This window comes from Anomalospiza imberbis, chromosome 6 (genome assembly GCF_031753505.1).
Source record: "Anomalospiza imberbis isolate Cuckoo-Finch-1a 21T00152 chromosome 6, ASM3175350v1, whole genome shotgun sequence".
Lineage (NCBI taxonomy): Eukaryota > Metazoa > Chordata > Aves > Passeriformes > Viduidae > Anomalospiza > Anomalospiza imberbis.
Genome location: NC_089686.1, coordinates 31648924 through 31676776, shown reverse-complemented (window position 1 = coordinate 31676776; position 27853 = coordinate 31648924). Strand labels below are relative to the sequence as shown.

The 27853-nt window shown below is 34.6% G+C and overlaps 1 protein-coding gene across 9 annotated transcripts in view; it reads right to left on the bottom strand.

Annotated features, from left to right (window-relative positions):
- The window catches only part of RYR3 (ryanodine receptor 3), a 198371-nt gene that overhangs the window by 60489 nt on the left and 110029 nt on the right, over nt 1-27853 (bottom strand). For 4 of the 9 annotated variants that reach the window (XM_068193076.1, XM_068193072.1, XM_068193077.1 and 1 more), the window contains exons 40-60: nt 27439-27553; nt 25572-25704; nt 24476-24579; nt 21088-21223; nt 20035-20215; nt 19462-19567; nt 18157-18277; nt 17393-17562; nt 16526-16746; nt 16071-16161; nt 14502-14642; nt 12686-12867; nt 11664-11742; nt 10374-10463; nt 8805-8954; nt 7184-7246; nt 6690-6765; nt 6400-6523; nt 2054-2169; nt 1697-1764; nt 1013-1134 (exon numbers count right to left, since the gene is read on the bottom strand). In XM_068193076.1, the coding sequence (XP_068049177.1) occupies nt 1013-1134; nt 1697-1764; nt 2054-2169; nt 6400-6523; nt 6690-6765; nt 7184-7246; nt 8805-8954; nt 10374-10463; nt 11664-11742; nt 12686-12867; nt 14502-14642; nt 16071-16161; nt 16526-16746; nt 17393-17562; nt 18157-18277; nt 19462-19567; nt 20035-20215; nt 21088-21223; nt 24476-24579; nt 25572-25704; nt 27439-27553 (2589 nt within the window). The remainder of the gene's footprint in view (nt 1-1012; nt 1135-1696; nt 1765-2053; nt 2170-6399; nt 6524-6689; nt 6766-7183; nt 7247-8804; nt 8955-10373; nt 10464-11663; nt 11743-12685; nt 12868-14501; nt 14643-16070; nt 16162-16525; nt 16747-17392; nt 17563-18156; nt 18278-19461; nt 19568-20034; nt 20216-21087; nt 21224-24475; nt 24580-25571; nt 25705-27438; nt 27554-27853) is intronic. The other 5 variants (XM_068193075.1, XM_068193079.1, XM_068193081.1 and 2 more) reach the window with 3 other exon arrangements.

Here is a 27853-nt window from a genome sequence, read left to right as displayed (position 1 = left end):
AAAATGTGTTGAGAGATAAACTGAAGAGTAGAATCTAGGAAGCTGAGTCCTAGGCCTGATCTTATGCCATAACACATAACCTTTACTTTCAAATTTTATATCTACTTTCCACTGGAAAAAGCAATTAATTCTGGTCAACACAGTGAAGGAAAGTCAAAGAAATCTGAGAAACTGACAGCTAAACTAAGAAAGCATGAGAGTAAAACAGTTTGAAATACTACCATACAAAATTTCCAAAAGAAAGTAATTGGCAGCACACCTCAAGTGGAAGGAAAAAACCTGGTAAATTATTAAAATTATAGTTGAAACACAGTTAAATATTATTTAGTATTATTTTTAAATTTTAATCACAGGAAAGAGAAATTCATATTTTCATATAGGCAGCATGTTATAAATTGAAAGGCAATTTTCTTAAACAGAATTTTCTAGAATAACTTTGTGTCAAATGGCTGATTCCATCCAAACAGTAAAGACATGCAAATATTATTAAATTCCAGTAATACTTATGCAGGGATAGAAGTAATTTTGTATAGAATCTGTATTCCCCCCAAAAAGATGCCTCGTGGTATTTTTAACACTTTTTTGGTAGCTTAAAATTGAAATAAGTGTGAGACAATTTAAATGGATCCACAGTGGAAAGAGCTTGAACCAGAAACTGCCACCCACAATGAAACAGAAGCCCATAAGAAACTAAGTAATTCCACTGCTCACAGAATAGTTTATAGTATTTTCATGTTATCTACTATTACATATTGTTAAAAAAAGTTATTATCTATACTTAACTCTTTAATTGTGTGTGTATGTGTGTGTATATACATGTATATATATAATAAAGAATACAAAGATGAGGAATTTTAGTCACTCACTGCCACTCTCATGTAGAATAAAATACTCACTTTCCAGGTGAGGAAGGTAAGGTTTTGGACTATCTGTCTTTCTCTGCAATCTAAGAAGAGACCTTTGGTTATCTGAATAAAACCCTACTATGGATAACTTTTTTTGTTTTACTTACCTTGCTACCATTTCCTTTTCCTTATTTGATGCATATCCACTGCTACTGAGGGTTTTTGATGGAGAAGACAGGAAGTAGAGGCAGTGATTTGTAAAGTATTGATCAACTAATGGTAAAAGAACCTAAGAAATATAGACACAAAATGTATTTTTTACAGAGCACAATGGTAAACGTAGCAGCAATGCTCTGATTGGTGAAAGTTCATAAATAAAAAGAATTTTAATTCCGTAACAATTAAAAACTGAAGTCTTAAAATTTTATTCAAAATTACATAAATAATAAACAGACTTCCACAGAGATATCTGTTTTGGATCTAATACTGCATAGGAGTATTTCCTTCTCTAATTAGACGATATGCACTTCAGCGATATCTTGTGGTAAAAAATTAGATTAAATTTATATATTCAGTGGGAGCAATTAATATAATTTAATGAATAATCTGCCTTTTAAATTTTATGTTCCTTCTCATACAGAAAGAGATATATTGAAGTATTTTGAAATATTTGAATCCAGCAAATATACTGAGATATTTTTGAAGACATGTCAAAATATTTGATAACAGTTTGATTAGTTATCATAAATAAATGGAAAATATATATTTCTATTATGTGAAAAGCAGTCTAACATTACAAATTTATATATTCTGTATAGTGGAACATATATGAACATGAAATAATCACTCACTTTAGCAAAGAATTTTATTTCTTGGTCATGTGGAGATTTTTCCGTTTTTCCACTGGTTACAATGGCTTCTGCAAGGATACAATCAAGGCAGACACAAATAAGAAGCTGTCTAATCATAAGTAATACAATACATCTTTCAGATAGACTTGAAAAATTAGTTTTACTCAAATAAAAATAAAAGAGCAGAAACTGTTTAGCTAGTTACAAATGTTCAATAATTTAATCTGAAAATTAAGAAGCGTGATTTAATCTTCTGAAATGCAAGAAAAATAGTGATCACTAAAAATGTAAATCTATCAATCAAATATTTAAATTTCAACAATTCTAACCATTTTAAAAATAAAATCTGCAGCTTACCCAAATGTGCAATAAATTCTTGAGCAGAATCAACATATTTTAAAATTTTCTTCAGAAACTTATAGGCAAACCTTTTTTCCATGGATGAAGCATCCAACTCCATGTCATTCATGCCCCTATTTTGAAAAGGATCAAGAGAAGTAGCATTGATGATGACAGTAGTACAAATGATGACAGTACTATGAAGCATTTACTGTCTTATTGTTTTATTATGGTAAATTTTCATAAGAAGGAGATAATGAACATGGTAACTCAATTATCAACTATCTAGGAAGAAATAGAGAAAAATGAACTGACTTTAATAAGAGGTGTAATAGCTTATGATTAAAGTATCCAAAATACATGTATTTTAGGATAAGAACTTTAGAGTGCTACCTTATTGCACAAACAAAGCCATCATGCATCTGAACCTAACAAAGTAATGCATTGGTCACTCAATTTCTACTGCTGGCCCATTTACATTCCAAATATTTGGGAAGTCAGCAGTTGCATCTTTCCAAAGTCATCCTAAGTACTATCCTTCATTTGCTTAATCACTGTTAAACTTTATTTTGTCCTTTAATTTTATGAAGGAACAAAGACAAAATTCCTTCAGCTACTAAATGAAAACTTAAATGTAAGTGACAAACTATTATTTGTCACTTACATTTCAACAGAAATTTCAACAGAATACAATAATTTCTAAAGAGGCATGTATTATTTATTCTTTAAGATAAATTCATAAACATAAATCATGGCTGATCATACAAGATATTAAAGAGGGATAAAAATAAGTGTGGTTTTCTGGGCCTAGACTTAAAATACTGGATTTGATTGTAAGTACAAATGAAACCTACATGACTGAAATTCTATAATTATTTAGGATCACACACAAATTAAGGTTGGAAGGAGTAGGTTCAAGGATCGAAATCTCATAATGACCCTGGAGACTCAATATATTTGGCTACCCGCACTATGAAAAAATAATGTTGATATATTTTCTTATATTTCTGATATATATATATTCTTATATGGAATTTTCCTTGTAACAACTTATTGCTTTTGAGGAGTTAGTGTTTGACCTCATTTTGTCTATAACCTTGCATGAAGTAGTTGAAGACAGACATAGATCCTATTGTAGCCTTCTGTTTTAAAACTGAAAAAAATCCAACCACTCCTCAGAGCCTCTCCTGGGGTGACATTGGCATCCATCCTCAGAGCATCTCAGTGGCCTCCCACTTGAGTGACTTTGTTCTCAATGTCTTCCTTAGCGCTGGAGAACCAAAAATGGGACAATATTCTCCTGAGAGAATCTCATGATCCATCAACCTGCAGAACACACTCGCTGATAGAGCCTAGTACAGTCAGCTTTCATCATCACAGGGAAATATTCCTGATTCATGTTCAACTTGCACAATTCAAAGAGCTTTTCTGCACATCTGTTCTCAGGCTTGGCTCCCCTGTTCCTGGGATTACTCCATCCCAGGTATAGGATTTTGCATTTACCTTTGATCAGCCTTATAAGATTTCTGTCAACCCCTTTCTTCAGGCTATCAAAGCTCCTCTGAAGGGTAGCCAAACTTTCCAATTCATTGCTAAAGGTTCATTCCACAAATCTGCAAACAATGCTTTCTATCTTGGCAACCAGGACAAGAACAGGAATTTTTTTTTGTTAACTTTTTGAAGTCACTTAATTTTTTACATTTTTTAGTGTATTCTCTTTTCAAATGTACTTGCTTTCACAAGTTATTAATTCTTTCACCTTCATTTCCTTGAGGTTCTTTTATACTTTTGTTTAGTTTGCAACTTCATAGTCAAAAGAACTGCAATATCAAAAGAACTAAACTCTGAGATTTCCTATTGGTAGTGGGTTACACCCAGGACATCTAACTGCTTTATCAAGTGCGGAAGTAACTGAGTGACATTAAAGAAAACCTCTGGTTAATCAGAAATGGCTACTTCATCTGCTTCTATACAGTCTCTTCAAACAGTAGCAGATTGGAAGACTCAGCCCTTATCAGTTAAGAGAAAATAACCTGGCCAAAGGACATGCAGAGACTACAGAGGAACTGACCAGTGTGTCAGAACTGGTTAAGAAAGAAGGAACTGGTAGTTTGTGGCACTGAGGCAAAAGCAAGAAAGGAACAAGAAAAAAGGAAATTTGCTGGACTCACTTCTGTGGTATAAGAAAAGGATAATGTGTACTGAGAGTCCTTACCAATGGTATGGGAGCAAATTAGGGAGGTAAAATGGAATATTAGATTAGCAGTTTAAAAACATCTATGAGAGAAATCTAAGCAAAAAAAAAAGTAATTCTGGGAGAAGGTTGATGCAGCAGAAATTGTAACAACAAAAAAAAATCTAATAATAAAATATATGCTCTTGACCATGTCAGAACACAGTTAAGAGGAAAGAAATGGTTATAGTCTAGGGGAACAGAGCCAGAGAACCAAGGAAGATATCTCAATCCCATTTTAAACACAAACTTAGTAGGACTCTAACCTCCCATCTTAGTTTAATTTGTGAAAAAAAAAAACCAAAAAAAACAAACTACCTATCTTAAGAGTTCTAGTTTGTTTACTTTGATGACTCTCTATTAATTTATCACCATTAATAGTGCAATCAAATTATTTAGTATGAATTAACAGCTATGTATGCTTGAGAGGCATCTTCTGCTGCCTCATTTTCACAAAGGAGACTAAGTACTTATCTGATTTTCAGTGAGGTCAACGTAAATATTTTCGAGTTTATAAGAAGTCCTGGTTCCTAAAAGATTACGCATACTTTCCTAAATATTGAAAGATGTTGATAGGTCTGTGAAGTATAAAAAACAATATCCAGAGACCTTGCAGAAATTTAAAGATGTGTAATAAAATACTAGCTTGTTTCTAATACATGCTTGAGTAAGGCTTGGGAGATTTATCTGCATGTCATAAACACACAAAGTGTTTCAAAAATGTTCTCAGCAAACAGCAAAAACCCAAAAACAGAGGCAGATGGTATATGTGAAGTACACATGCTGATCCGCCTATACATTTCCAATTATAAACAATTCTTATGTTTTAATGATTAGTCCTATATTTTCAAGAATGACATCTTGAAATGTGATCATTGCAATGAGTACTTCAAAAGATATATATATATATATATATATATATATATATATATATATATATGCTTATATTCATCTGACGAAAACACTGAAAAGTTGATAATCTTGATTCATACTGATACAGACAATCACTGCAAACTCTTTGCCTGTATCAAGGAAGAGTTTGAACATGCTTTTTCAAGTTGATTTGTCCCATGATATAACACTGAAAAAATTGTTTTCCTGACCCAAACACATGCAGCTGCAAAATTTGGGCATTTCCATTGGTGTTTCAGAAGATCATTCATTTGCACTAAGTAGACCAGCTTTTCTTATTCAATGGCTCTGAAGCAACCGTGGAAGTTATAAAAATATTTGGTGGCATAGCTACATTTAGGGTTCAGGATGAGAGCCTATATATGTGGCAGGAGGGAAATGTACTTAGAACTCTATTCTCATCTCTTAGAAATATTATTAGAGTGAACAAAGTTACATTTTGAAGATCCTAAAAATGGATTTTAATAAATTTCTGAGTATACTTTCAATAGTCAAAGACTTGAAAAGTAGAAATAAATGAAAACAGGAAAGATCTGACCCTATGCATGTCCAGTAAAATTTGTTCATGGATAAAATTTAGTTCGCAAAAATGCTGAATGCCAGAAAATTGAGATTTCCTATATATTCAGGTGCTTCACATCCAATAAAAGAGGAGAGTTATAGTATAGTAATTCACAATTCCATCATATAAAGCCACATACTACAGTAAGAAGTCCTCACAGATCAGCTTACTTTAAGACACAGCAATTCAAGTTGCAGTAAAACTAAGGATATCTATGCTTTTGCTAGAGTACAAGTTAGTGCCCACAAAGTAGAGCCACTTTGTCTTATTACTTTACAGAACTCAAAGCAATATTTTTTTCAAAAAACTGGTTTAAAAAGCCATTTTACATAGATACATTTCAGAATCAGACCTCAGATTAATTTTCCCATGATCCTTACTGACATGGCTGGCTGCTAATTTAGACATTTTAAATTATCCTCTTGTTTAATTACCCTATGTCGCACTTTGTATTTACTATGATCACATACTTATTAAAAATGTTGCCTGAACATGCTGTTTTAGAAGAGTCCTTGTGAACATGAAAATAACTCTGATTCATAGCAGACATGGCGAACAGTAATTATGTTAATAACTGCCAGCCTGCAGTGAGATAAGATTAACATGCTGGTTTAGGCACTGAATGCAAGCAAGCATCTGAAAAAATGTGCAACTTACCGAGATATGATTATACCATTGACTTGAAGGAATTTAAACAGCTCTTGTGCCTTTTCACGGTCCCGTGATTTCTCCTTGGCTGTCAATGTGTCATAAGGTACCAGTAAAGGATGACTACCTCCACCTTTAGTAAGTTGAAAGAACTGTAAGTTTTTCTACTCTAAGATTTATTCTGCTTCATGTACAAAAGGAACTATTCATTTTTGATTGTCTTACACTGTCATCTTTCAGATTGTTTCTTCCCCCTCATTCTTGTCTTTTTTGGTGTGGTTTGCAGGATTGTGGCTTACCTTTGCTTTCCAACTCCATTTTCTTCTTTTTGGCCCATATATTATGGTAGTTTTCTGCCATTACCTCAACCATTCCCTACATTAGCATCAGAAAAAACAATATATAAGATTATGTGATGATTAAAAATTCTGTAATGCTACATAATTTCACAGTCTTAAGTCTACACTCTTGAGATAAAGAAACATCATAGCTAAATGGAATTTCTGTATTTAGCTGTTCTTTGAAGTCAGTACAAGCACAGGATACACATAGTATAACATTCCCCTTCCCTAGCTTCGCGCTCAATTTTTTTGTGGGAACTCAGAAAGCACCAATGGCACAAACAGTGGAAATCTCATCTTTCACTATGTAAATAGCATGCACTACAACAGCTTATCATAACTACAGTCACAAATACACTCATAAAACCTAACAAAATTCAACTCTTTAATAATAATGAAATAAGGTACATCCATTCCTTTCAGCATAATTTATGCAAAACACAAATACGAACCTGAAGCTCCCTAGAAAGTGCCACATTAGAGAGATCAAGTGGTGTTGGGCTATACCCATTTCCCTGCAGGAGAAAAGAAAATTATTCTCAGATAAAATAATTTCAGATAAAAGAACCAAATATTCAACTAAAACATCTCTGTTATTGACTTGATTAGAGTAACACCATTCCCAATTTTATACTTTCTTGTAGGAGGTGTTCACCTATTTTGCAATGTACTGAAGGCACTGGATGATTAAGAGAATGGATTCGCTAGTGTGGAAGCATGCAGGTTGCTGCAGATACTTAGAACTCTCTATTCACAATAGGTGGCAAGCTGCAAAGAATTAAGCTTTTAGCCTAGGAGGAAACCAGTCATGAGACATACAAGATGTGCCTTCAAGACATGACAGAACCATGTGGGAACAGCCTGAGTGAGCCCTGTGCTAAGGATGAGACAATACAACAAAAAGAGAAATTATTTTTTTGAGGAACTTAAAGACTAAGAAAATGCAGGAGTGTAATATATGAGCACAATCTTCAACTGGTTAAAGTGAGAAAGCTCCAGTTCAAAATCCAGTTCAAAATGTTAGAGGTGCATGTAAATGTGAATGGTTACATATAAATCAGTGATTTCAAATGTGTACTCAAGTTAATTATGTGCTGAAAACCTCTACTCTGTCATGTCTTTATCAGGCATCTTCTTGGCCAAGAAGGCCCAGCTGCAGAACAAGTTCAACTGGCTGGAAGCAGAGAGATTCTAGAGACAGCACAATTTCCTGTAAGGGAGTGAGGTTTGCTGAAAAAATAAGAAATACTGAAGTGTTATGTTGCAATGAGTGCTCAGGAGACCCTTTTGGTAAGCAAATGGTGGCTTGGAGAAAGAGCCCAGCACAAGCTTAAGGTGCCAGGTGCTGATGCTCACAGGATCAGTGCTGGTGCAAGTGTACATAAGGAATTAGCTTGTGACACAGCTTTGCACATTTCTTCCAGGACTTGTGCCCAATGCACTGCTTCTTAACTCTCACTGTATTTATGTACAAATGTGTGTAATTCACCTCGAAGGGCACAATAACAATTCCCCAACACTTGTCATAATTTTAAATGGCTTTCCTCCTCCAAGACATATTGACCAGCAGTCTCAACATGTGTTTACAAAAATCTACAAACAGAAAAAATAATCCATAATCACCTGAAAATTTTGCCTGTAGATAAAAAAGAAAAACTGTATCAAATGTACAATCTAATTTGTCAATCATAATCTTGACAAAAGCCGATGTTAGACTCTTCTGTTTGACCAAACAAAAAAAAAGCTATATTTATTTTTTTATAAAATAAAAGACTTTAAATGTTTTGCCTCTTTTTTTTTTTTTGAATGACTATATTAAAAAGCTTTTCAGTTCTTCTAAGAAAATTAATATCTATGGTCTCTTATATCCTCATTGTCTTAAAAGCTTTTGGGAATCCCCTCTTTAGTGTGGCATGGGTGTTTTTTATAGTGACATGACTTCCAATCTTAGAACTCTACCATTAAAAGTTTCTTTTCACTGAAAGAATGTCAAATTGACATAAATGTTTATAATTTATTAGTAAATTAATTAGCAGAACTGTTGTTTTCTAAAATCAAGGTGTTCTACATTACCTGACTAGTCTGAGATATGCTACGAAGTTTTTCATTTTCACGCTGATGTATTATTGCTTCTCCTCCCTCCTTGGTCCTTTCTAGGCTCCATCCCAAGGCCAGCATGGTTTTCAATGATTCTCTGGCAGGCCAACGATAAATTTCCTTTTCCTTTGAAGAAAAGAATGTAAAATTTTTTCTGTATTTAGTAAGAAGCAAAAACACAGCAACAAAAATATTCTGTCCTTCTCTACTAAGTGCCATGTACTGCAAAATTATAGAAAATTTGTATATTATATGAGAACAAAAAATGCAGTTCTTTTTACATGAGAGAAGAGCTTTGAAATACCTACAATTTAAAAAACAATATTCTTAGTGGCATTTATTGCTGGGATAAGTGTTAGAAACTAACAGCACTGCACGGAGCCCTGGAGCAATAATGTAGATTGGACCTTGAAACTTATTCACTAGTTCCACCAGGACAAAATAATAAAAGAAATTATGGTGCTGTGAGTGCTAAAAATTAGGTAAATAAGTATGTATCTTCAAATGCATCAAGCACTCTAGATCTTTTTTTAGTCTTCCTATATTTATATCCACTCACAGATACAGAAGGTTACTGAACTATACACCTCTTCATAAAAACACAGATACCAATAAAAAATAGGCAACAGCACATATTGCAGCTTCAAAAAGTAAAAGTGTTAGAAAAAGTGAAAATTTGTGGCAAAATTCTGAGTATGCTTCAATAAGACGTTTCAAATCAATTAAATGACAGTACTTCAGGTTGCATCATAAACCAGCTGCTCAAAATGACAGCTTTTAGGGATAGTCCTGATTTTTATGTTCAAAAGTTTTAATTTTAGACGATTCAGAAAATTCTTTTTGAACTGCTTAAATAACAACCAACAATGCTTTGGCTCCTCTCCAGAGATTCCAAAGTGATTTACAAACCTTAGGAAACTCAACCTCTTTAATCACTCTTGATTTTTGTCATGACTATTTTCTGAACAAGAAATACGTGGTGAAGAGGGATATATGTAATTGACTTTTGTAATGATTCACTGTGTCTCCCAGTGAATCATTACAAAAATAAGTAACAGAATTCAAATTCGCTTCACTGTTCTGACAACTAGAAGACATTTGTGCCTAGTCAAGAAATTCAAAATACTTGAAATGTTTTTCTGCGTTTTCAACTGAATCATCTCCTACAGATTTTTTACATTTTTCTACCATCTTTCTGGAAGACAAAATTGCCTTCATGTATGTTAAATTACACTTTCATTAAGGTCCAGGAGTTTCTGCCAGTCATTCCTCATCCATGTAAGCCTGAAAAAACTGTGCTACTGAATTCAAATTTGCCAGGCCTATGAAGAAACAATTAACATTATGCCTAATGGAAGTAAATGATACAAGACTCAGTGTAAGATTAACTTAAAAATCACTTCGGTATAAAGTTGTACCTATTAACTGTAAGAATTCTTGTTGGTTCCTCTGCCTGACATTTAACAGAATATATTTGAAATGGATTTTAAAAAGCACACAAATCAATCTACTTCATATTGATGCAGCTGAAATTTCCTCTATTACCTTTTCAGCTAAAGTTTTGAAAGGCCTTATTAATGGGTGAGTCTTCATATTTTCATCCAGTGAAACACCATATTTCCATCCACTATTAGTCTGAAAAAGAAAAAAAAAAACACAAACCCCTGTGAAATAAGATGAGAACAACATTAATGAGTGAGAGCAAATTAGCCAGTTTCCTTTGTCACACCAAACTGCTAACCCACTCCAAGAGCTGCTCAGGGCCACAGGAGAGGAGCGTGCATCCATCTGTGGGCATGCAGGAACAAAACATGCCTGAGACAGAAGGGATGCCACCTGTGAGCAGTCGTGTCATGATACCAGTCCTCAGCCTAACTTACACTGGACCCTTTCAAGTGGACTCATGCATTGAGACAGCACTGACTGTCCCAAAATACAATAAATACCCTTCACAGTTCTCTGGGAGCCTAAAGTCAGAAACTCGGAGGAGAATACATAACATTAACAGATCAAGAACTGAAGAACATAACTAGGGAGTGCTTTACCTTAAACAAAAGTAACTGAAAGTTATGGTTTGAAATTTTTCTGTGTATATTTACATATGCATATGTATGTGTATCTTCCTATACAAATTTGCATACATAGGCCCCCCCGAACAAGATAATCATTTTATACAACTCTTCCATAAAATTGCTATTCATTTGTTATTAAATGTTATAATAAATTATTGAAGAATTCATTGTCTTTTCTCGTAGCTTCCTAGAAATAATGGAACAGAAACATGACATAATGACAGAGCATTTGCAAAATTATAGAGAAATTCAATACATAACAGGCTTCTTAAAGCTAAGAAGAAAGAAAATCTACAACTACTTATCTGAAATAAAAAATTACATTAGGCTGTACTTTCTTAGATCATAGAGCTGCTGCAGTAAAACTGAATCTCTGACTCCCAGTCAAAAAGCACCATTACCAGGCAAAGTGATGCCTAAAGAGCTATATATTCTTACCTAAAATTTTTTAAAACCCCCAAAAAACAACAAAAAACCCATCAAACCCCCAAAGAAACAAAAAAAAAAAACCCCAAACCCAAACCAAACTCCCCTTTTTCAGTCCCCTCAAGTCTCTCCTAATAAATTCTTTGAAAAAACAAGTAATTGCAATGCGTTTTCCTAAGAAATAGGTTTCTTCCACATATCCCAAAATAAATATGTAGACATCCATACAATCTGGATGGAGGGGCTATCAGTTAAACGGTCCAGTTTCAATTTCTATAATCACCCCAGGGATTATTTAGTAGTCCTGGACAGTTGCCAGTCTTAAAATAACTCCTACCTTTTCAAAGGCCCATTTATCGTGGGAATGTTCAGCATACTTGCTTACAATATACTCCAACTTCTCAGGAAGTACAAGGCTGTAAGCAGAGAGGGCTTTTTTAGCATGTAAATGTGAATGGTTACATAAAAATGGTCATTCAATCATAAGTTACTGCAGTCTGGTTTGTGAAAAAAAAATGCCAGCAAAATATAGCACTAATCAAAAACGCTTCACCTCCAAATGAAGGCAAAACATTTGTCATGGCAATTCCCTATTCTTTAAAAGAAATGCCACAAAAAAGGCATAGCTATAATGGCATTTGCAGAGAACCTTTAGTTACATAACAGTCACACTTTTTAGCACCTGAAATCACGAAGAAACAAAAAACCTGCTTCACCATAATCTACAGGTAAATTTGTTGCTAATTCTTAATAAAGAATAATATTAACATGGATGTTTCACAATGCATAATGATGGAAGGATAAGCCTTTAATAGCAAGACTGAGCTATTGATCCTCAGTTCTTGAATATAAAGTCTGTATTTGAAAAGCAAAAAAATTACTAGGAAAGCCAAATCTCTACTTAATCATCCTGCATGATCTGCTTATTTTGCCATATAAAGATTTTATAAAAATTGGGCTACAGACCAATTGAATCACCAGATTTTTGTGATGTGGTACAAATTGTCATAAGCAAAATAATGATAGTTTCTAATTTATTTATCCCAAACATTTGAACTATTAGACAATAAGGTACATAATAAATATATAATTTACTATTTTCTCTGTAGACATAAGATGGAAATATTTAGCATCTGTTCAGGGCTGAGAACAATATGGTTTATGTCTGGTAAACAGGACAGGTTTCAATGAAGTATTTGGCAGAAGGAGGCAAAAATCCATCTACTACTTCTGAAAGTCCTAATACCACTCACATATCAGTCACCAGCCAACTCTCCCCACAGAAGATAAAAAAATGTTAATAAGGAGTAGTATAAAAATTTTTAAGGGAAGGAAACCACTATGAATAACATGACTCACTTTGATGTGCTGACAGGTTTGGGATCAAAATTTCCTTCTGGATCCACTGAAGTCTGCTTTTCCAAAGTTGACATAATTCGTGTATCTAAATAATCAGGGGGCAAGGCACCAGCTATAGCACTTAGACAAGGCAAAGCCATTCGAAAGAGCTCTGGATCATACTTCTGCAGGAGAGATAGGAACTGGTTGGAAAACCCAACAGAAAAACATGCAAAATGTTAGTGAAATCCAAGCAGCCATATAGCCACCTACAAATATTAGAAGATGCAAACAAACAGTAAGTCACGTTTAAAATTCAAACATAGGGCAAAATTACTGTTGCATGACATCTATTTTCCATTATATCAAGCCAATATATTCTTAAGACTACTCAGATTGACATAAGGGTGTGCTGACACTTCGTATGTGTTTGCAATACGAGGTCAACTCGAGCTTTCTTTGGGCCATGAAGGCCTGTACAGACAGGATCAAGGCTTGTTTGCCTAGTTACAGAATATGATCATCTGTAAAACACTGCCTTAGTTCTAAAGTTATTAATTCCTGCAGAATTAGCAGAAGCCATAGGCGTTTTGCTTCTCTTTCACTTTGTACTGTTTCATTTTAAAATATGCTCATTAAAGGAAATTGTGATTGACTGTAGCAAAGTAATTTCATTATTTTTAATAACATCAACATGGAAATACTTTAGAACAAAAAAGAATGGTGGAGAATAATGTAGGTCGGCAGATCAGATTTACACAACTCTTCTTTCACTAACCATCATTGGGCTAACTACCATTTACAGAAAAATAAAAATGTTGTTATGGAGAGACACCAGTATTGGCAATAACATATCATGTTAATCCATCCGTTAAAATCCAAGATGCAATAATTGGAAACATTTGATTGCATCAGGCACTCATGACACTCTTTGCACTTGTGAAAGCACTAAGAGAGGGGTCAATATTACTAAAAATCAAATACAAATAAAGCTTAAAAAGCCATTTCAGAATAATGCAGAGAGCATTTTTATTTCCATGTTATAAATCAGAATGCCTAGAGGAGCAATCATCTAAATCTGTAGCTTAAAAAGAGAACATAAATCCAGTGAGACACAATGAATATGTTTTTTATTGTCCTAAAGCAAAAACTGATTTTGATTGGGCTAAATTTTGACCCCAAGCAAGCACAAGAAGTGCCTACTCAGGAAGACATTTCTTGTATCCGAAATGCAACTTTTTCTCACTGAGAGAAAAACTGAGTAAGTTAAAAAGTCACAATATCACATTTTGCAACAGAAAAATGAAAAAGTATTTATTTCATAGTATATTGCATCATATCTCTTGAGCTGGGAAATAGCTGGAAAACTAAAGAAATACAAATATATATTTGAAGACAGGCAATGTAAATTTATTCTGCATATACCAACAATTTTATAAGCACGTACATATATATATAAATTTTATGTCAGTAAAAAGTAATTTAAAATGTTTAGTAGAGCCAAGATAGGAAAGCAGACAACACTGACTTGTTAGTGCAGTGAGAACTAAACATTACATGTGCATGTGTGTATATTTACACACACACACATATCTCCTCATTAGTAGTGTAAAGCTTGCATGTATATCAAGCAAACATTTGACATTTCATCAGCTTAGAGAGGATCGTTCAAGATTCAGTGTTCAATTTTTCACTTCATTAAAAGCATTCATTGCTGTATCTCCCATATTAGATGAAACAACCGTTAAAATAGGAATTTTCTCATCTTGGCACAACAAATTATCATTGTAATGCTTTTATACCCACCCCATAATGTAATGTGAATTGCAGCCATTACCTTATGAGACAAGGAATCAAATATTCCCCAGAAAAGTTTCTCGGTTAAATGTAGCTCCTCTTCTGCTGCAATTCCATAGCTTCCCATTCCTGAAGGCAGACAGTAATATTTCCAGCACTGCTCATAGTGATTTGTCAGAAGCTAGATTTTCAAGAAATAAAAATGCTTGTGAAACATTACTATTTAACAAAAAAAAAACCTGTTATGTTAAACAGTTACAGGAGTAGTTTTATTTGCATCTGTCTCTTCATTTCCAATGGCTCAGAATAATGGTCTTTTTTTCTTCTTTGTCTTTTAGGAAGAGCAGCAGAGCCCATATTGTGAATGTATAAAGTCTGTATTATCTCCAGCTCCTGCTGTGGGATTCTCAATGGCTACAGGGAGTAGCAAACTTTCAGAATTGTCACCATTTGAGTACAGACTAGCTCACAGGACAAAAACAGAGACAAGGAAATGGGTTTAAGGCAGGACATGATAGGTTCTCATGAAAAGTTTTACAAATTTAAATTGATTTAACTCCTGTCATTTGTAGTTGCTTTGGTGTTACTCAAAACACTGCAAAAGACACCTGCAGTACACCCTCTTGGCTGTGATTGCTCAGCTCTGGAAAAATTGACAGAAAACTATCATACAGAAAATCTGTACAGTTAAAGAGCCTAGTATATATGATTATTGATGCACTTTCCACATAATTTCAAATTTCTAACAGCTTCTTCTGTAGAACTAAAAATTCTTATCCCATGGAAATTTAAAAAAATTCTTTTAGCATCAGACTAGAATCCTGACATTTTAGTTATTAGTGCAATTCTGTGTAAGAAAGAAAAATAATAATTTAAAACCAGACCAAACACTCCCTCTACACCACACTTTTAATAAAAAATTAATGATGCTTCAGAGTATGTTTGTGAATATGACAGCTCTGCTTTAAAATATGATAAAATTTCAATTCTTTCACAAAAAGACAATGATCTAAGATCAGGTTGTTTTATCCCAACAAAAAAGTGAATCAAACCTGACAGAATAGTTCTGACTAAGATTTATTCATAATCTAAAAATTGTAATTCTGTTTATACAGAACAACCAAAAAAACCCCCAAAAAACAAAATAAAAACTAGATAAAATAAGATAAAACTTCAGTTATAGATTACTCAGAAATAAAAGGTGAATTTTCTTTCCTGCATCCTGTCTCTTAGATTTCACTCAGAAGTCATTCCTGGACCGTGCATCCCACCAAGAGTTATTTTAGTTCTTATAGCAGAAGAAGAAATCTCAAGATAACACTGACAGTTAAATTGATACATTCAAATACTCTTTTGATGAAGCAATGGGAAAGTCAACAGTTCACTATACAAACTATAGTAATCCCCTTACTCTTTGCATTAGGCATGATTTCAAAAATTTTTCAAACATTACGTTTAATTTGAAAGACTACGAAACAGTAACATTATTTTCCATTCAGAAGTAATTTTACATTACTTTACCCTTCCCATTCTGATTTTAAAAACAAGACAACAACAATTTCTTTTGAAGTTTTATGCTGGATGCATGTACAGAAAATAAAGTATTTACCTTGAGAGGCATTTTACAGTATTCATTGAGCAGGGGCACATCAAAAACCAGCCTTCTCAACAGCTGTTGTAGCATAGAGGGACGCAAATGGCTGTTATTTTAAAAAATAGATGTTACTAGCAAAATTCATACAGTTAAGTGTAAGTTAAATAAAAATTGAAGTAAATTTATTGGGAGGCAAAACACTCATTAAAAGTATTTTGGAAAAACAATGCTAAGTGCGTAAGGAATCTCACTATCTACCTATGGAAGGATATAGCACAGAATGTTGTGCTACTTCTGAACCCTCTTAAGGGAACAGACTAATCTACATTTCAGTTCCTGAGATAACACTGGTAATTTATTTCATGCAAGAATAAAATAGTCTTAGGTCTACATTATAGGCAAAGAAAGAAGCTGTTAAAATACCCATCCTGCACAGAAGAAATTAATTTGTACACAGGTATCATACGTACTGGCAAATAGCAAGCAGGCATTCCTCAATAGCATCTCTTTGAGCTTTTGTGAGGGACCGTCCCTTGGATAACCTATATATTGTGTGAAGCATGGAGTCAACCAGAGAGGCATGATGCTCTGTTCCAGAAAAGAGGGGAGCACATCTCTTGAGTAGTGGAAACACAGCTGAGCAAATGTATCTATTTAGTGCGAGAGCTGCCTCTGTGGTACTTAGAGAAACCTGTATGAAGGAGTAAATAAGCCTTAGTACCACACTGGGTAAAGGTCACTAAATATGAAGATTATAAAACATAACAATGTAATAGTCCTTAAATCTCCTATGTGGCTGGGTGCTAATGGTATTTCCAGGATATACATGAGGACTAAAATAATTTCTTTTTCAACTGGAGAAAATTCAAGCCATCCATTTATGACCCGTCTCTTGCACCCCTGAACTCTGAACCAATAGCAGCAGAAAAGAATATGTAGTTTCTATCTTGAAACAGGTTAGAAAACCTCAGTAAGCTTTAAATAACACTCAGCATCTCAATTTCTTCATACTCCTGGATTTTCAGTGTAATCATTGAGAACAAACATGAAATAAAAGCAATCATTAGGCCTATTGCAGTATACTCAATGTACTTATTGAATTACTGTACAGCCTGTATCAAAAGATTTTGAACTACTTTTACACTTCATACACTGAATGCTCAAATCAGACTTATGCACAATAAATTAATAGTAAGTGAATTAATATTGATTTTGTTTTATAGTGAGCCTATAATGCCTTTTTCTAAAGGCTGTTTTGACTTGAAATTCCATTTTTTTACACTTACAGAGCCACTATATCCAGCCATTTCACCTAAACTCAATAATGAAATACATACTGTATCCAAAGAGGCAGAAGCTCTTAAATCCGGTAAAAATCCAACTTCCAATAGGTGAAGGAGGAAGCTTTGGTCCTTAATACCATAGACACGGTCCAAGAAGAGTACCATGGGTGCTTTATGATCAGGACAGAAACTGGCAGACATGTCTGGCTCATTTACTGTGCCATCTACACAAACATACAATGCACTTTTTAATAGTAGATAAGTGATAAAACAAGAAACACCATGGCAATTAAAGACATTATAATTACATTTAATGTGTAAAATCACATACTCAAAATTACATTCTTGTTCAGTTTTATTTTATGCTAAAAAAGAATTGTTTAGAATAGTAAGTTTTTATTATTAAAAAAACCCTATTATGTTGCAATTTAATTATCTTTCACTCTTAAATGAAAGCTTAGAAATAAATGGTAAGGCATTCCACAAATGACTGGATAATGTGGAAATACAAAGGGACTGAGCCCAAGCTTAAATATTTTTATCTAAAGAGGTAGCATCTCTAGAGCCACTGCTGGAGACAAAGTATTGGCCCATTGGTGTGGTCCTTTAAAGTATTTCTTACGTTCTTACATTCTCTGCTCTACAGGAGCAAATATCTGTGCCACTGGAGCAGCTCTAATTGATGCAGATCTAATTAAAATTTGAACAGTTCTCTGCTTGCATTCAACTAACAAAACTACTCTATTTTTCATCTGAAGGCTAATGTGGCAAAAGACTTTCATAAAAGATAAATGGTCTAATGAAAGTATTGAAGTTACCTTTGTTAACTGTGGACAACTTTAGTGGTATACTTATAATCCCCACCAAATCTTCAGTTGGCACTAGGGATCGAAGAATTGACCTGATTCGAATAGCTTCCCCTTTTCCACTTTGAATAAGCTGTTAGAAAAATTTGTGAGTTAAGAAATTTAGTATTGAGGGACATAAGAAAATTTTCCTCAAAATATTTGTTATTAATATGATTTTTTTTCAAACACTGGAAGAAATGTATAGAAATTCAATTTATACAAGAATGAATGTGAAGTTGCCAAATTCAGCTGTTCTTACATTTTTATCTGGTCTTATTTTTATATAAATGATTTTACAATATTACGAATTCCTAATAAGCCAAAAACCTCCACATTGATAAGATTCCTAAACCAACCAGATATGGTGATGAAACCAAAACTTATGACATGTCCATGTTACCTAGGGAACCCATGGTGACAAATTATGAGCTTGTTTTTTACACTATAAATGGATGCAGACCTGTGTGATGTATCCATGCATTTTTCTGGTATTTCTATGCTGTAAAAATCTTCAAAAGGCATTTACAAGAATGAGGTGAGCAATTCCTTTCAATTTCTAGCAGAAATCAGGTATTCATAACCTGTGTCTGCAAATGTCTACCAGTAATTTTCATAACATGAAACTACTGTGTCTGGCAATAGAGAGGCACATATAACTAATCAACTTAATAGCTTTTGTAAGTGTAAATAGGGATGCTGCAAGCCAAACTTCTTACTCTTATTGTACTGAGATAAATAGAGGATTTTAAGCTACTAAAGAATTCTAAGCACCAACAAGCAACAGTCAGTCCAATGAAAACCAAGTGTTGCATGTGGCTGTTACAGGCACTACTGCTGAAACAGTTATTTTATGTATTTTTCCATGTATTCACAAGGTGTGGGCACCACGTTTCATCAATGCACACAAAAGGCAGCCCTCTATCACATTCTTATAAAAATTATTTTATGGCTTTCTAGAGAATAATAAAGGGTCAATTTCAGAAGTTATTATACTGGTCACTTTATTATGCAACACTTGTAGTTCATATTTGCTTTGATTTCATATTCATGTAAAAACTACCAAAATTTTAGATAATAAAAAAGCATAAGGGAATGAAAAGACCATGGTTCTTTATAAACAGCATGTAGCTTGTATCTACTTAGATACAGCAAGAAATCATAAAGTCTACCTTCTGAAGGGAGGAAGCTTCAAATAGAGAAAGGTTTAGTTAGACATGAACAATTATGTTTACAAATCTCCTTACATTTTCTGAGTAAGTGGTAAAATGAGCTTACGTGCATTTCTGGTGCACAGCGTCCAAGTAAATCTATAAGAGCTGAGTAAAATGACATGATTGCATTTCCCATGTGCACAGTCTCCTCTTCCTCCTCCTCCTCATCACTAAAAAGTTAAAAATAACAGTGAGCATTTTTGCTAATCTAAGTTTTATAGCTCATCTCTGGAGCTAGAGACAGGATCCAGAGACTATTCACCAGACGTACTCATCCCTTTGGCTCCAGACTAAAGGGTTTTTGTCCCTAGGGTAAGCATGCAGGCTAACTGTAATAGCTGACTTCACATGAGCCTTCTACCTTCCTCTTTTACTTTAGCTTAACTTTACCTTCATTCCACAGCAGTCTTCTCATTTGTTTTGTCCTTCGGGCTTTTTCTCTCTGTAACTCTTATTCCACTTTTATCTAGCTAATGCTTTATGAATACCATATGACAACTGCTTGTGGATGTGAATCTCTAATTCTCTCTGTTTGTGTAATGCCTTACACAACAGGGTTTATTATCCTCATACTGCAAGCATGATTGAACCAGCTATTAAATCGTCATTTGCCAAACAAGCATTCACATTTACTTACCCTTCTCTTTTATATGCCTGGGAAGGAAGGTCACGACTAGGATTCTCTGAGATCCTGATAGCCTCCTGCATAGCAGCCAGCAAACCATTTCCTCCTTCTCCCCTAAGGTCTGGCCCGAAGCACTCCGGCCGTCGAATAAGGAGCTTGACAACAACACTTGCATTTTCCTCAACACTTTCACCTGAAGACCAAAAAGCACTACATATTTTTCTCCTGAAAGGTATTCTTAAGTCAGAAGAAAACTTCATTTTCTCCTAATTGTTACAAAATATAAATCAAGTCCTCATCCTAAGACGCCAGAGCTGAGATTCCCCTGCAGCCCGTGGTGCAGACCATGGTGAAGCAGCTGTGCCCCTGCAGCCCATAGAGGTCCACAGGGACGCAGAAATCCACCTGCAGCCCATGGAGGAGACCTGCACTGCAGCAGGGGGATGCCTGAGAGGAGGCTGTGAACCCATGGGACACCTGTGCTGGAGCAGGCTCCTGGCAGAGTCACCTGCAGACCTGTGGAGAGTGGAGCCCACACTGGAGCAGGTTTTCTGGTAGGACTTGTGGGGAACTCACACTGGAGCACCCTGTCCTGGCAGGACTGCACCCCATGGAAAAGTGCCCACATTGCAGCAGTTTGTGGAGAATATTTGCCCATGGGATGGACTGACACTGGGGAAGGTTGTGGAGGATTGTCTCCCATGGGAGGGACCACACACTAGAGCACAGGAAAGACTCTTCTCCTGGAGAAGTGGCAGGAATGTATTCATGTAACCCCCATTCCTGGTCTTCCTGTGCCAAGGAATTCCTAACATAATTCGCTACCATGGCTACAGGTTAATCTACTCAATTATGTGATTTGAAATAAAATTAAGAAAAAAAATACAGCTAACTATGAGGATTCAAAAAAATAATTACAATAATAAGCATACACCAATAGTCTTGTGTTTGTAATGAGAAGAGTATTTATTAACCTTTCTTCAGACTTAACATATTTTGATGGTGAGGAAATTAATTTAAAAGAAACCTTTTGATGGAATCTGGATGCCAAGAAATTAGACTTACTGTTAGCAAAAACTGCAAATCGTAAGAATGACAGGTAACGTTCGCCCTCTATTGGGTTCCATCCAATGTCTGGATATCCTTTAGCCAGCAATACTGGACAGCTCTGCAGGCCACAACCCGCCAGGTAAGTAACAACCTGCAGTACAGAAATAAGAATTTATTCATAGGCTTAGAAATATGTTTCTAAAAATAGCTATAAACCAGAATGAGCACAGTATTTTTTTTCCAAGATTTTTTATATTCTAGGCAATTATCCTAAGGCTCCAACAACATAGGTCATTATTTTATCAGTCATAGGGTTTTTTTTAAAGAAAAAAGTCTAGCACTCTTTGTTTCTGAAGTTACCTAATTATATGATGATACAAAAATATAATGGAATGTGAAAAATAGAATAAAGTCTTGTATAATCCATATCTTTTTGACAGTACATACACGACAACTAAAATACTGAACAGCTTTAAAATCAGATCAATAAACATATATTGTTTATTTGCTACAATAGCAAAATAAAGATTGGATCAAAAGTTTATATAGTGTAATTCTAATTTTAATGGATATGAAAACCATCACATTTTTTCAGAAGAATGATAAATATCAATGAACAGTTTTAAGAGTCTGAAAACAGAAAGACTAAAAGATCTTGGAATTACAAAAATTTCTGACGCAACATTTCTTATCAAGAGTATCTTTAAGGGAAACCTTTGAGAAATTATGATTAATTTCTTTAATTATATTAAACTGCATTTCAGAAATATTTACAGAATAATTTCCTCATTCATCTAAAAGGAAATTTGTAGACAACTGTGCATTTCAAATAAAATAAAAAATCATATGTTTGTGCAAAAGACAACACATGAGCATGGTTATAGCACTTGAAATAGGTAATGACCATGAAGAATCTTCCATGAACTTGTAAAAAAAGATACAGATTATAATTTCTTAAAATGGCGGGCAGCCAAAATAGATAGCAAAAGGGAGATAGATGAAGAGATTATACTTAGTCACTATCCAGTATCCTAGGAGGAAAAAAGTTATGAATTTAGGAAGAATTATATGTCAGCTAATACAGTATACAAATTGCCTCCAAAAGGCTGCAACAGTGGAAAAATGGGTTGATGTGGAAACTTGCTTGTGGCAGTACGAAGTAAGGAAGTTACTCAGAGCACTCTGAGGAAAAAGTATATAATTCCCAACAGGACTTGATAGCTTTCAAGCATTTATTCAGAAGATATAAGTGAATACATACTTGCAGGGGTCTAGAGATGCAGCTCATAAAAAAATTTGAGAGCACCAGTAGAATAAATCTCTTCTAAGATTTTACAATGTTACCACCAAGCCATATAATCTATTCAGTTTACTACAGTATGGGATACATTTCTTGTGAAATCCTCAACCATCCACACTGTCACACATTTGCAGTAGAAAGAGTTTTCTACGAAACAAAGTGATGCAGAGTCCCCAGGCAGGTGCAAAGGAGAGCTGCTTTATTGCAAAAACCAGGCCTTTTTAAGCAGGTAGCCCATTATCATTGCACAGTTTTAAATCATAACAAACAAAATCCAACCAACCGCCATACACCACGATGTGAGCATGTAATGGTTATAGAATTTGTTTTTCTACCTCCAATTCAGCTGAGTCACTTTCCCATAGTCCTTTTCTACTTAGCCAAAGTAGCAGGCCTGAGCCATGATTTTACATGGGTAACAAGGCCCTTATTTTATACGGCTTTGCCTATGTGCAACAGAATCTAAATTTATAATGGCAAAAGTTCAAAAGTGAAGTTGTCTACGTGTAATTCATTTGCTTAGCACACAGTTTTTACGGTATAAATTGTAGTCACATAGAAATGCTGTATCACTCTGTGAATAGGGGGTGTGTCACATCCATTAAATAATATCCAGATAGTATTCATTTTTTCCTAGTTATTTAGTATACAGATTTGTTTACTGAATAACCTCCACATATTACACTAGATAAAGTTATTGTCTCACCAAAGGTAATAGATTGAAGCCAATGCCTTATGATTCTTACAGCTAAAATGACTAATGAATTTGAGAAGCCCAGTCTGAGGCACATACAGCCTGATTTTTTCAGCATAAAATACTGCTCATGGTACAGCTGATGTCTGTTACTGTTTGAACATTCAGGATTTGTACAGTGCCAAGTATTTCAGTAAGAAAAGTGCCAAGTATTTCAAGGTAAGCAATCAGTAAATGAGAAATGTGGTCATTAATGAAATTTACTTTAAGTGACTTCCTCTACAGTAGTTTCCATGAAAATATAAGAGAGTCACCGGTAGTGTTCCAGTCACTAGTGTTGTATTCCAAGGATTGATATCAATACCCTTCAATTTTTTATTAATGACAGGACAGAATACACTCAGCAATTTTGCAGGTGATAGAGAATTGCTAATTCTTCTCAACAGCATATTGCCTAGTAAGTATATTGCTGTGCTGTCTCACACCCTTTCCATTCATATTCTTGCCTGTCTTCCCCCAGCTATCACTGTAATATGCCCATTTATTTCAATATCACAGCTTTTCCTCTCCCACACCATGTACTAATCACAAAAAGTCCCACGAGTTCCACTGTCATCACAGGATCCTGTCATCCTGCACAGAGATTTTACCTATGCTATGCTATCATTTAGGTGTTTAACTACTCTCTCCATTTATATTAAACCCTGCTTTCTGTTTTCTGGTACCACAATGCTCTGCTAGCATGTCTATCTTCCTTTACAAGCTGTCCTCCCCTTCTGACTGTGCACTTCCATTTCTAAATCTGTTTTCCTCCTATGATATACAAATAAATTCCATGCTATTTTTTACATTTTACCACATTTTCCAGCTCATCCTGTCTCTCCTCACATTTGCCTTCATTCCTAACAATTGCCAATGACCTGAATTCCAGATTCAGTTTCCCATTGACCCTACCCTTAAAATCCTGTTTTACCTTTCATCTTGAAATATCTGTCCTTCCATCCTCTCAGCTCTAACCTCCATCCCCACAAATCTCTATGATTTAAGCCACAAGACCTGTGTCCTTTTTCTAACATTCTCCTCTTAATTCTCAATTTTTTCCTCCCCAAACAACACTTCTTGATGTTCCTGTTTCATATCTTTTTTCTTGTCATCCTTTCTACCCAATAACAATAGTGAAAGTATGCAGAAGACAGAAATAAATCTCTTCTGCTCTGACTCCCAATAAGCATAAAGCAAAATCAGGGAAAATACTGCTCAGTCAACATTACCTTGAAACAACACGTACTTAGAACAGGTATTTCTGAGGACAACATATTCAAAAACTACTAATATCAAGCTTGCCCTTTTTAACCCTTTTAGCACAAGTACACCACTTAATAAATGGGGAAATAGGTCAGAGTGGCCACCTTATCAAGATCTGGCTCCTCCAATGCAAGTGCAAGCTCGTTGTTGTCCATCACAGAGGCTGCTGCCACATCGAGTGGTGTCGAACCCCTCATTGAAGGAAATGCTGCAGAAAAATGTTAATACATAATAATTAAATGGCATTTGTAGTAATCACATTAATGCAGCAGAGGGCAGCAATCACGCTGGAATCTAGAACACAAATATATTCGTAGTACATTTTAGGGCAGTTTTTCATCCAAGAACACAGTCAACTGTTTTTAATAATATGGAAGTGCCGAAATTTTATTCTGACTTCACATCTATATCTGTAAGCATACTCAAACACAGTGATTTTAAGTACAGATGAAAAAAAAAATCAGTATTAACAATATAGCAAATCTCAGCAATACTATTTCCTTAGGAAACCACCATATTAACTACGGAATTCTGCACAGCCTTATCAAGTCAAGATTTTAAAACACGCCTATCTTTAGCAAAAAGAGACATTTCAATCTTTAATTACCTGGTTTTGTTCTTTAATCTTTTCCAATTTTCTGTGTTTATTATGGCCAAATGCATGCATGAAGATCTAAATCACTGTGAAATCACATGCTATCTTGCCTTGACATATCTTATTATTATAGCCATCTATCTGGCCAAAAAGTTTTTCCTTGTGTTACAAAATCTAATGCACATGTATTAAAAAACACAGAAACATTGTCAGTGTTCAAATGAAAAATATGAAAATTACTTCACTAGCCTAAACTGTAGATGCAAGGAAATTTAAACCAGATGAAACAGGCAAGCACCATAAGGAGTCAATTTAATCTTAGATTTCAAACCACAACTATTTTGAACGGAAAAATGTCAAACCATGTGTTTAATGCTATTTTTTTCAAGGTGTTCTAAAACACAGATTCAGATTATTCTGTTCCTAACACAATTCATAGAAACATTAGCATGAAACAAAAGTGGAATAAAAAGGAAAAAGAATTAAAGGTGAAACCACAAGGTGGGTTAAGCATATTTCAGCCTGCTATACAAATTAGACACCAGTCTTGTGATATCACAGTTGCTCCTACTCTTGCTTTTAGGTGTTGCAGCTACATGGCATACCCAGTCCAACACTGCTGTTTTCCAGTAAGTAGCTGAGATGCTCAAACATGGCCTTTTGGTTTTGACGGCTAATGCGACAGAAGTAGCACAGGAACCGACAGCAACTTGCCACCATCTTAGGAAAAGCGATCTGCTGAAGAGGAAAGTTGACAAAGCAGTGAAATATGTTAATTACCAATCTGTTCCAGTTCTTCTTCCTGCACTCCTCACAAGGAAAGTATAGTGAAGTTACCAAGGTGATAAGCAACTGACAGTTACTTTGGTTCTAACTTAAGAAAAGACCCACATTTCCTTTTAACTTTCACATTCATTAGGCCATGAAGTGTTGAAAAACCATTTTTCAGAGAACTATATGTGGCATACCAGTTTGAACAGAAAGTTTTAACATTCCCACCATTTCTTCAGAGATAGTATATGTCTCAATACAACCTCATGATTAACCATTTATTCCAAGAAGTTGGAAATCTAGCTTAAACAATCTGCTGACACAACCTAGAAAAATGCCCAATCCCTAAGCCACAGACTGCATTTCATGATTGCTCATTATATCTCTTGAAGCTACAACACTGAACAGAAAGAAATATTCATGAGGTACCTACTGTCTACATCCAATTCATAAAGACAGAGACATAAAATAGGTTATTTTGGGTGGCCAGGCACATTTAATGGCACAACACCAGGTTACTAAGCAGTCTTCTAAGTCTGCATTTCCTTTGAAGGATATCATGGTAATTTCTGTAAGGCATTTTTGTAGATCTGTGTTATTAAAATTTTCTAGGAAAATATTTTTAATAAAATTAGAAGGCATTGGGGGTTGTTATTGTTTTGGGTTTCAGGGGTTTGTTTATCACCTTTGGCTCTACGTACAAGTTGTAGCAAAACTAGGATGTTGTAGTACCTATAAATTAGCAAAGTAATAATAATTTCTAATTAACTGTAGCTTGCCTTGAAATGCAACAGAAATACTAAAACTGGTATGCGAATACTTTGTAAAACTGCAATGCTGTAGGTAGATTCAATGTATAAGCACTTGAATTATATGAGCAATATGATTAAAGAGACAGAGTGGTGCAGCTGCACATAGAAGCTAATCAAGTTATGAAAAATTGGAAGACAGAGAAAAGATAAGCAAAAGGTAGAATATTGGGCTGAAAATTGTTCCAAATACATAAGAAAAATGAGTGGCCAGGCAAAAAGATGTTAGAGAAGGAATACTGGGATCAGAGGAGACCTCTCTTTTTGGGGTGGAAGCCAATAGGATAAAAACATCAGGCATGAGCAAAGAGAAGAAAGAAAATATGCATGCTTCACTTCTCACTTTCTTCAGGAGTGAAAATTTTCTGTTAGGCTTCTCAAAATTTATGCCACTCTGCCTTTAAAATAGCATGTATATATATTCCAACATAGCACAGAGAATAGGGAGAACACAACACTGCAAAAAAATTTTTGCTCAATTCAAATACATGGATTTGAGCATTAAAATATAAGCTGAGTTTAGTCTCTTGTTATAATTTATTGGTAGTAACACTTCATTTAAGATGAAGAGGTAAATTTTCCCATCAGAGCTACATCTCCAATAAATGCAGTTCAAGTATATATTTAATAACAAAACATTTTACAATCCTATTAAAAGAAAAATGAAACACCTAAGAAAACATCTCAGGTTTTAAAAATCAAGGCTAGGCTACTGGGCTTCTCCCTCTAGTAAAATAAAAAAGATTCTACTTTTTTCATTAATGAATGCTTTAATTTGGACAAGCAAAATCTAGCTTACATGGGATATATTTTTGTTCACTTCTTAGACATCCTAATATATTTTTGGGAAAGTTCAAAATGCAAAACACATAACAAATTGTGGTGAAATTACCTGAGATTTATCTCCTCCAAGCACATTTACCATCACATCCATAACGGTCTCATGCATGCCCAAGACTCTCATTAAGTTAGGATGCTGATAAAACACCTTGTTGTTCATTATATCCCTAAAAGAGAAGAAAAGACAATTTGTTTTTAAGAGACCTCAAATTAATTTAAGTCAAAGCATTGAGATTTCAGAAGTATGCATTCATTGTATTAACATCATTTAAAATTCTTAGAATTCAGCATAATACAAAAGCATCTGCGAACAAAATGTTTCACAATTCAATATGCTGTCATTCCTCTAATCCTCATAGATTCTTCTTACGAAGAATATTAACCTCCAAATTATTTTGAGACAATTATTCTCTAAATTGCTCCTACCATCTGTTCTGTTTAAATTAAAAAAAAAAAAAAATCTGAGA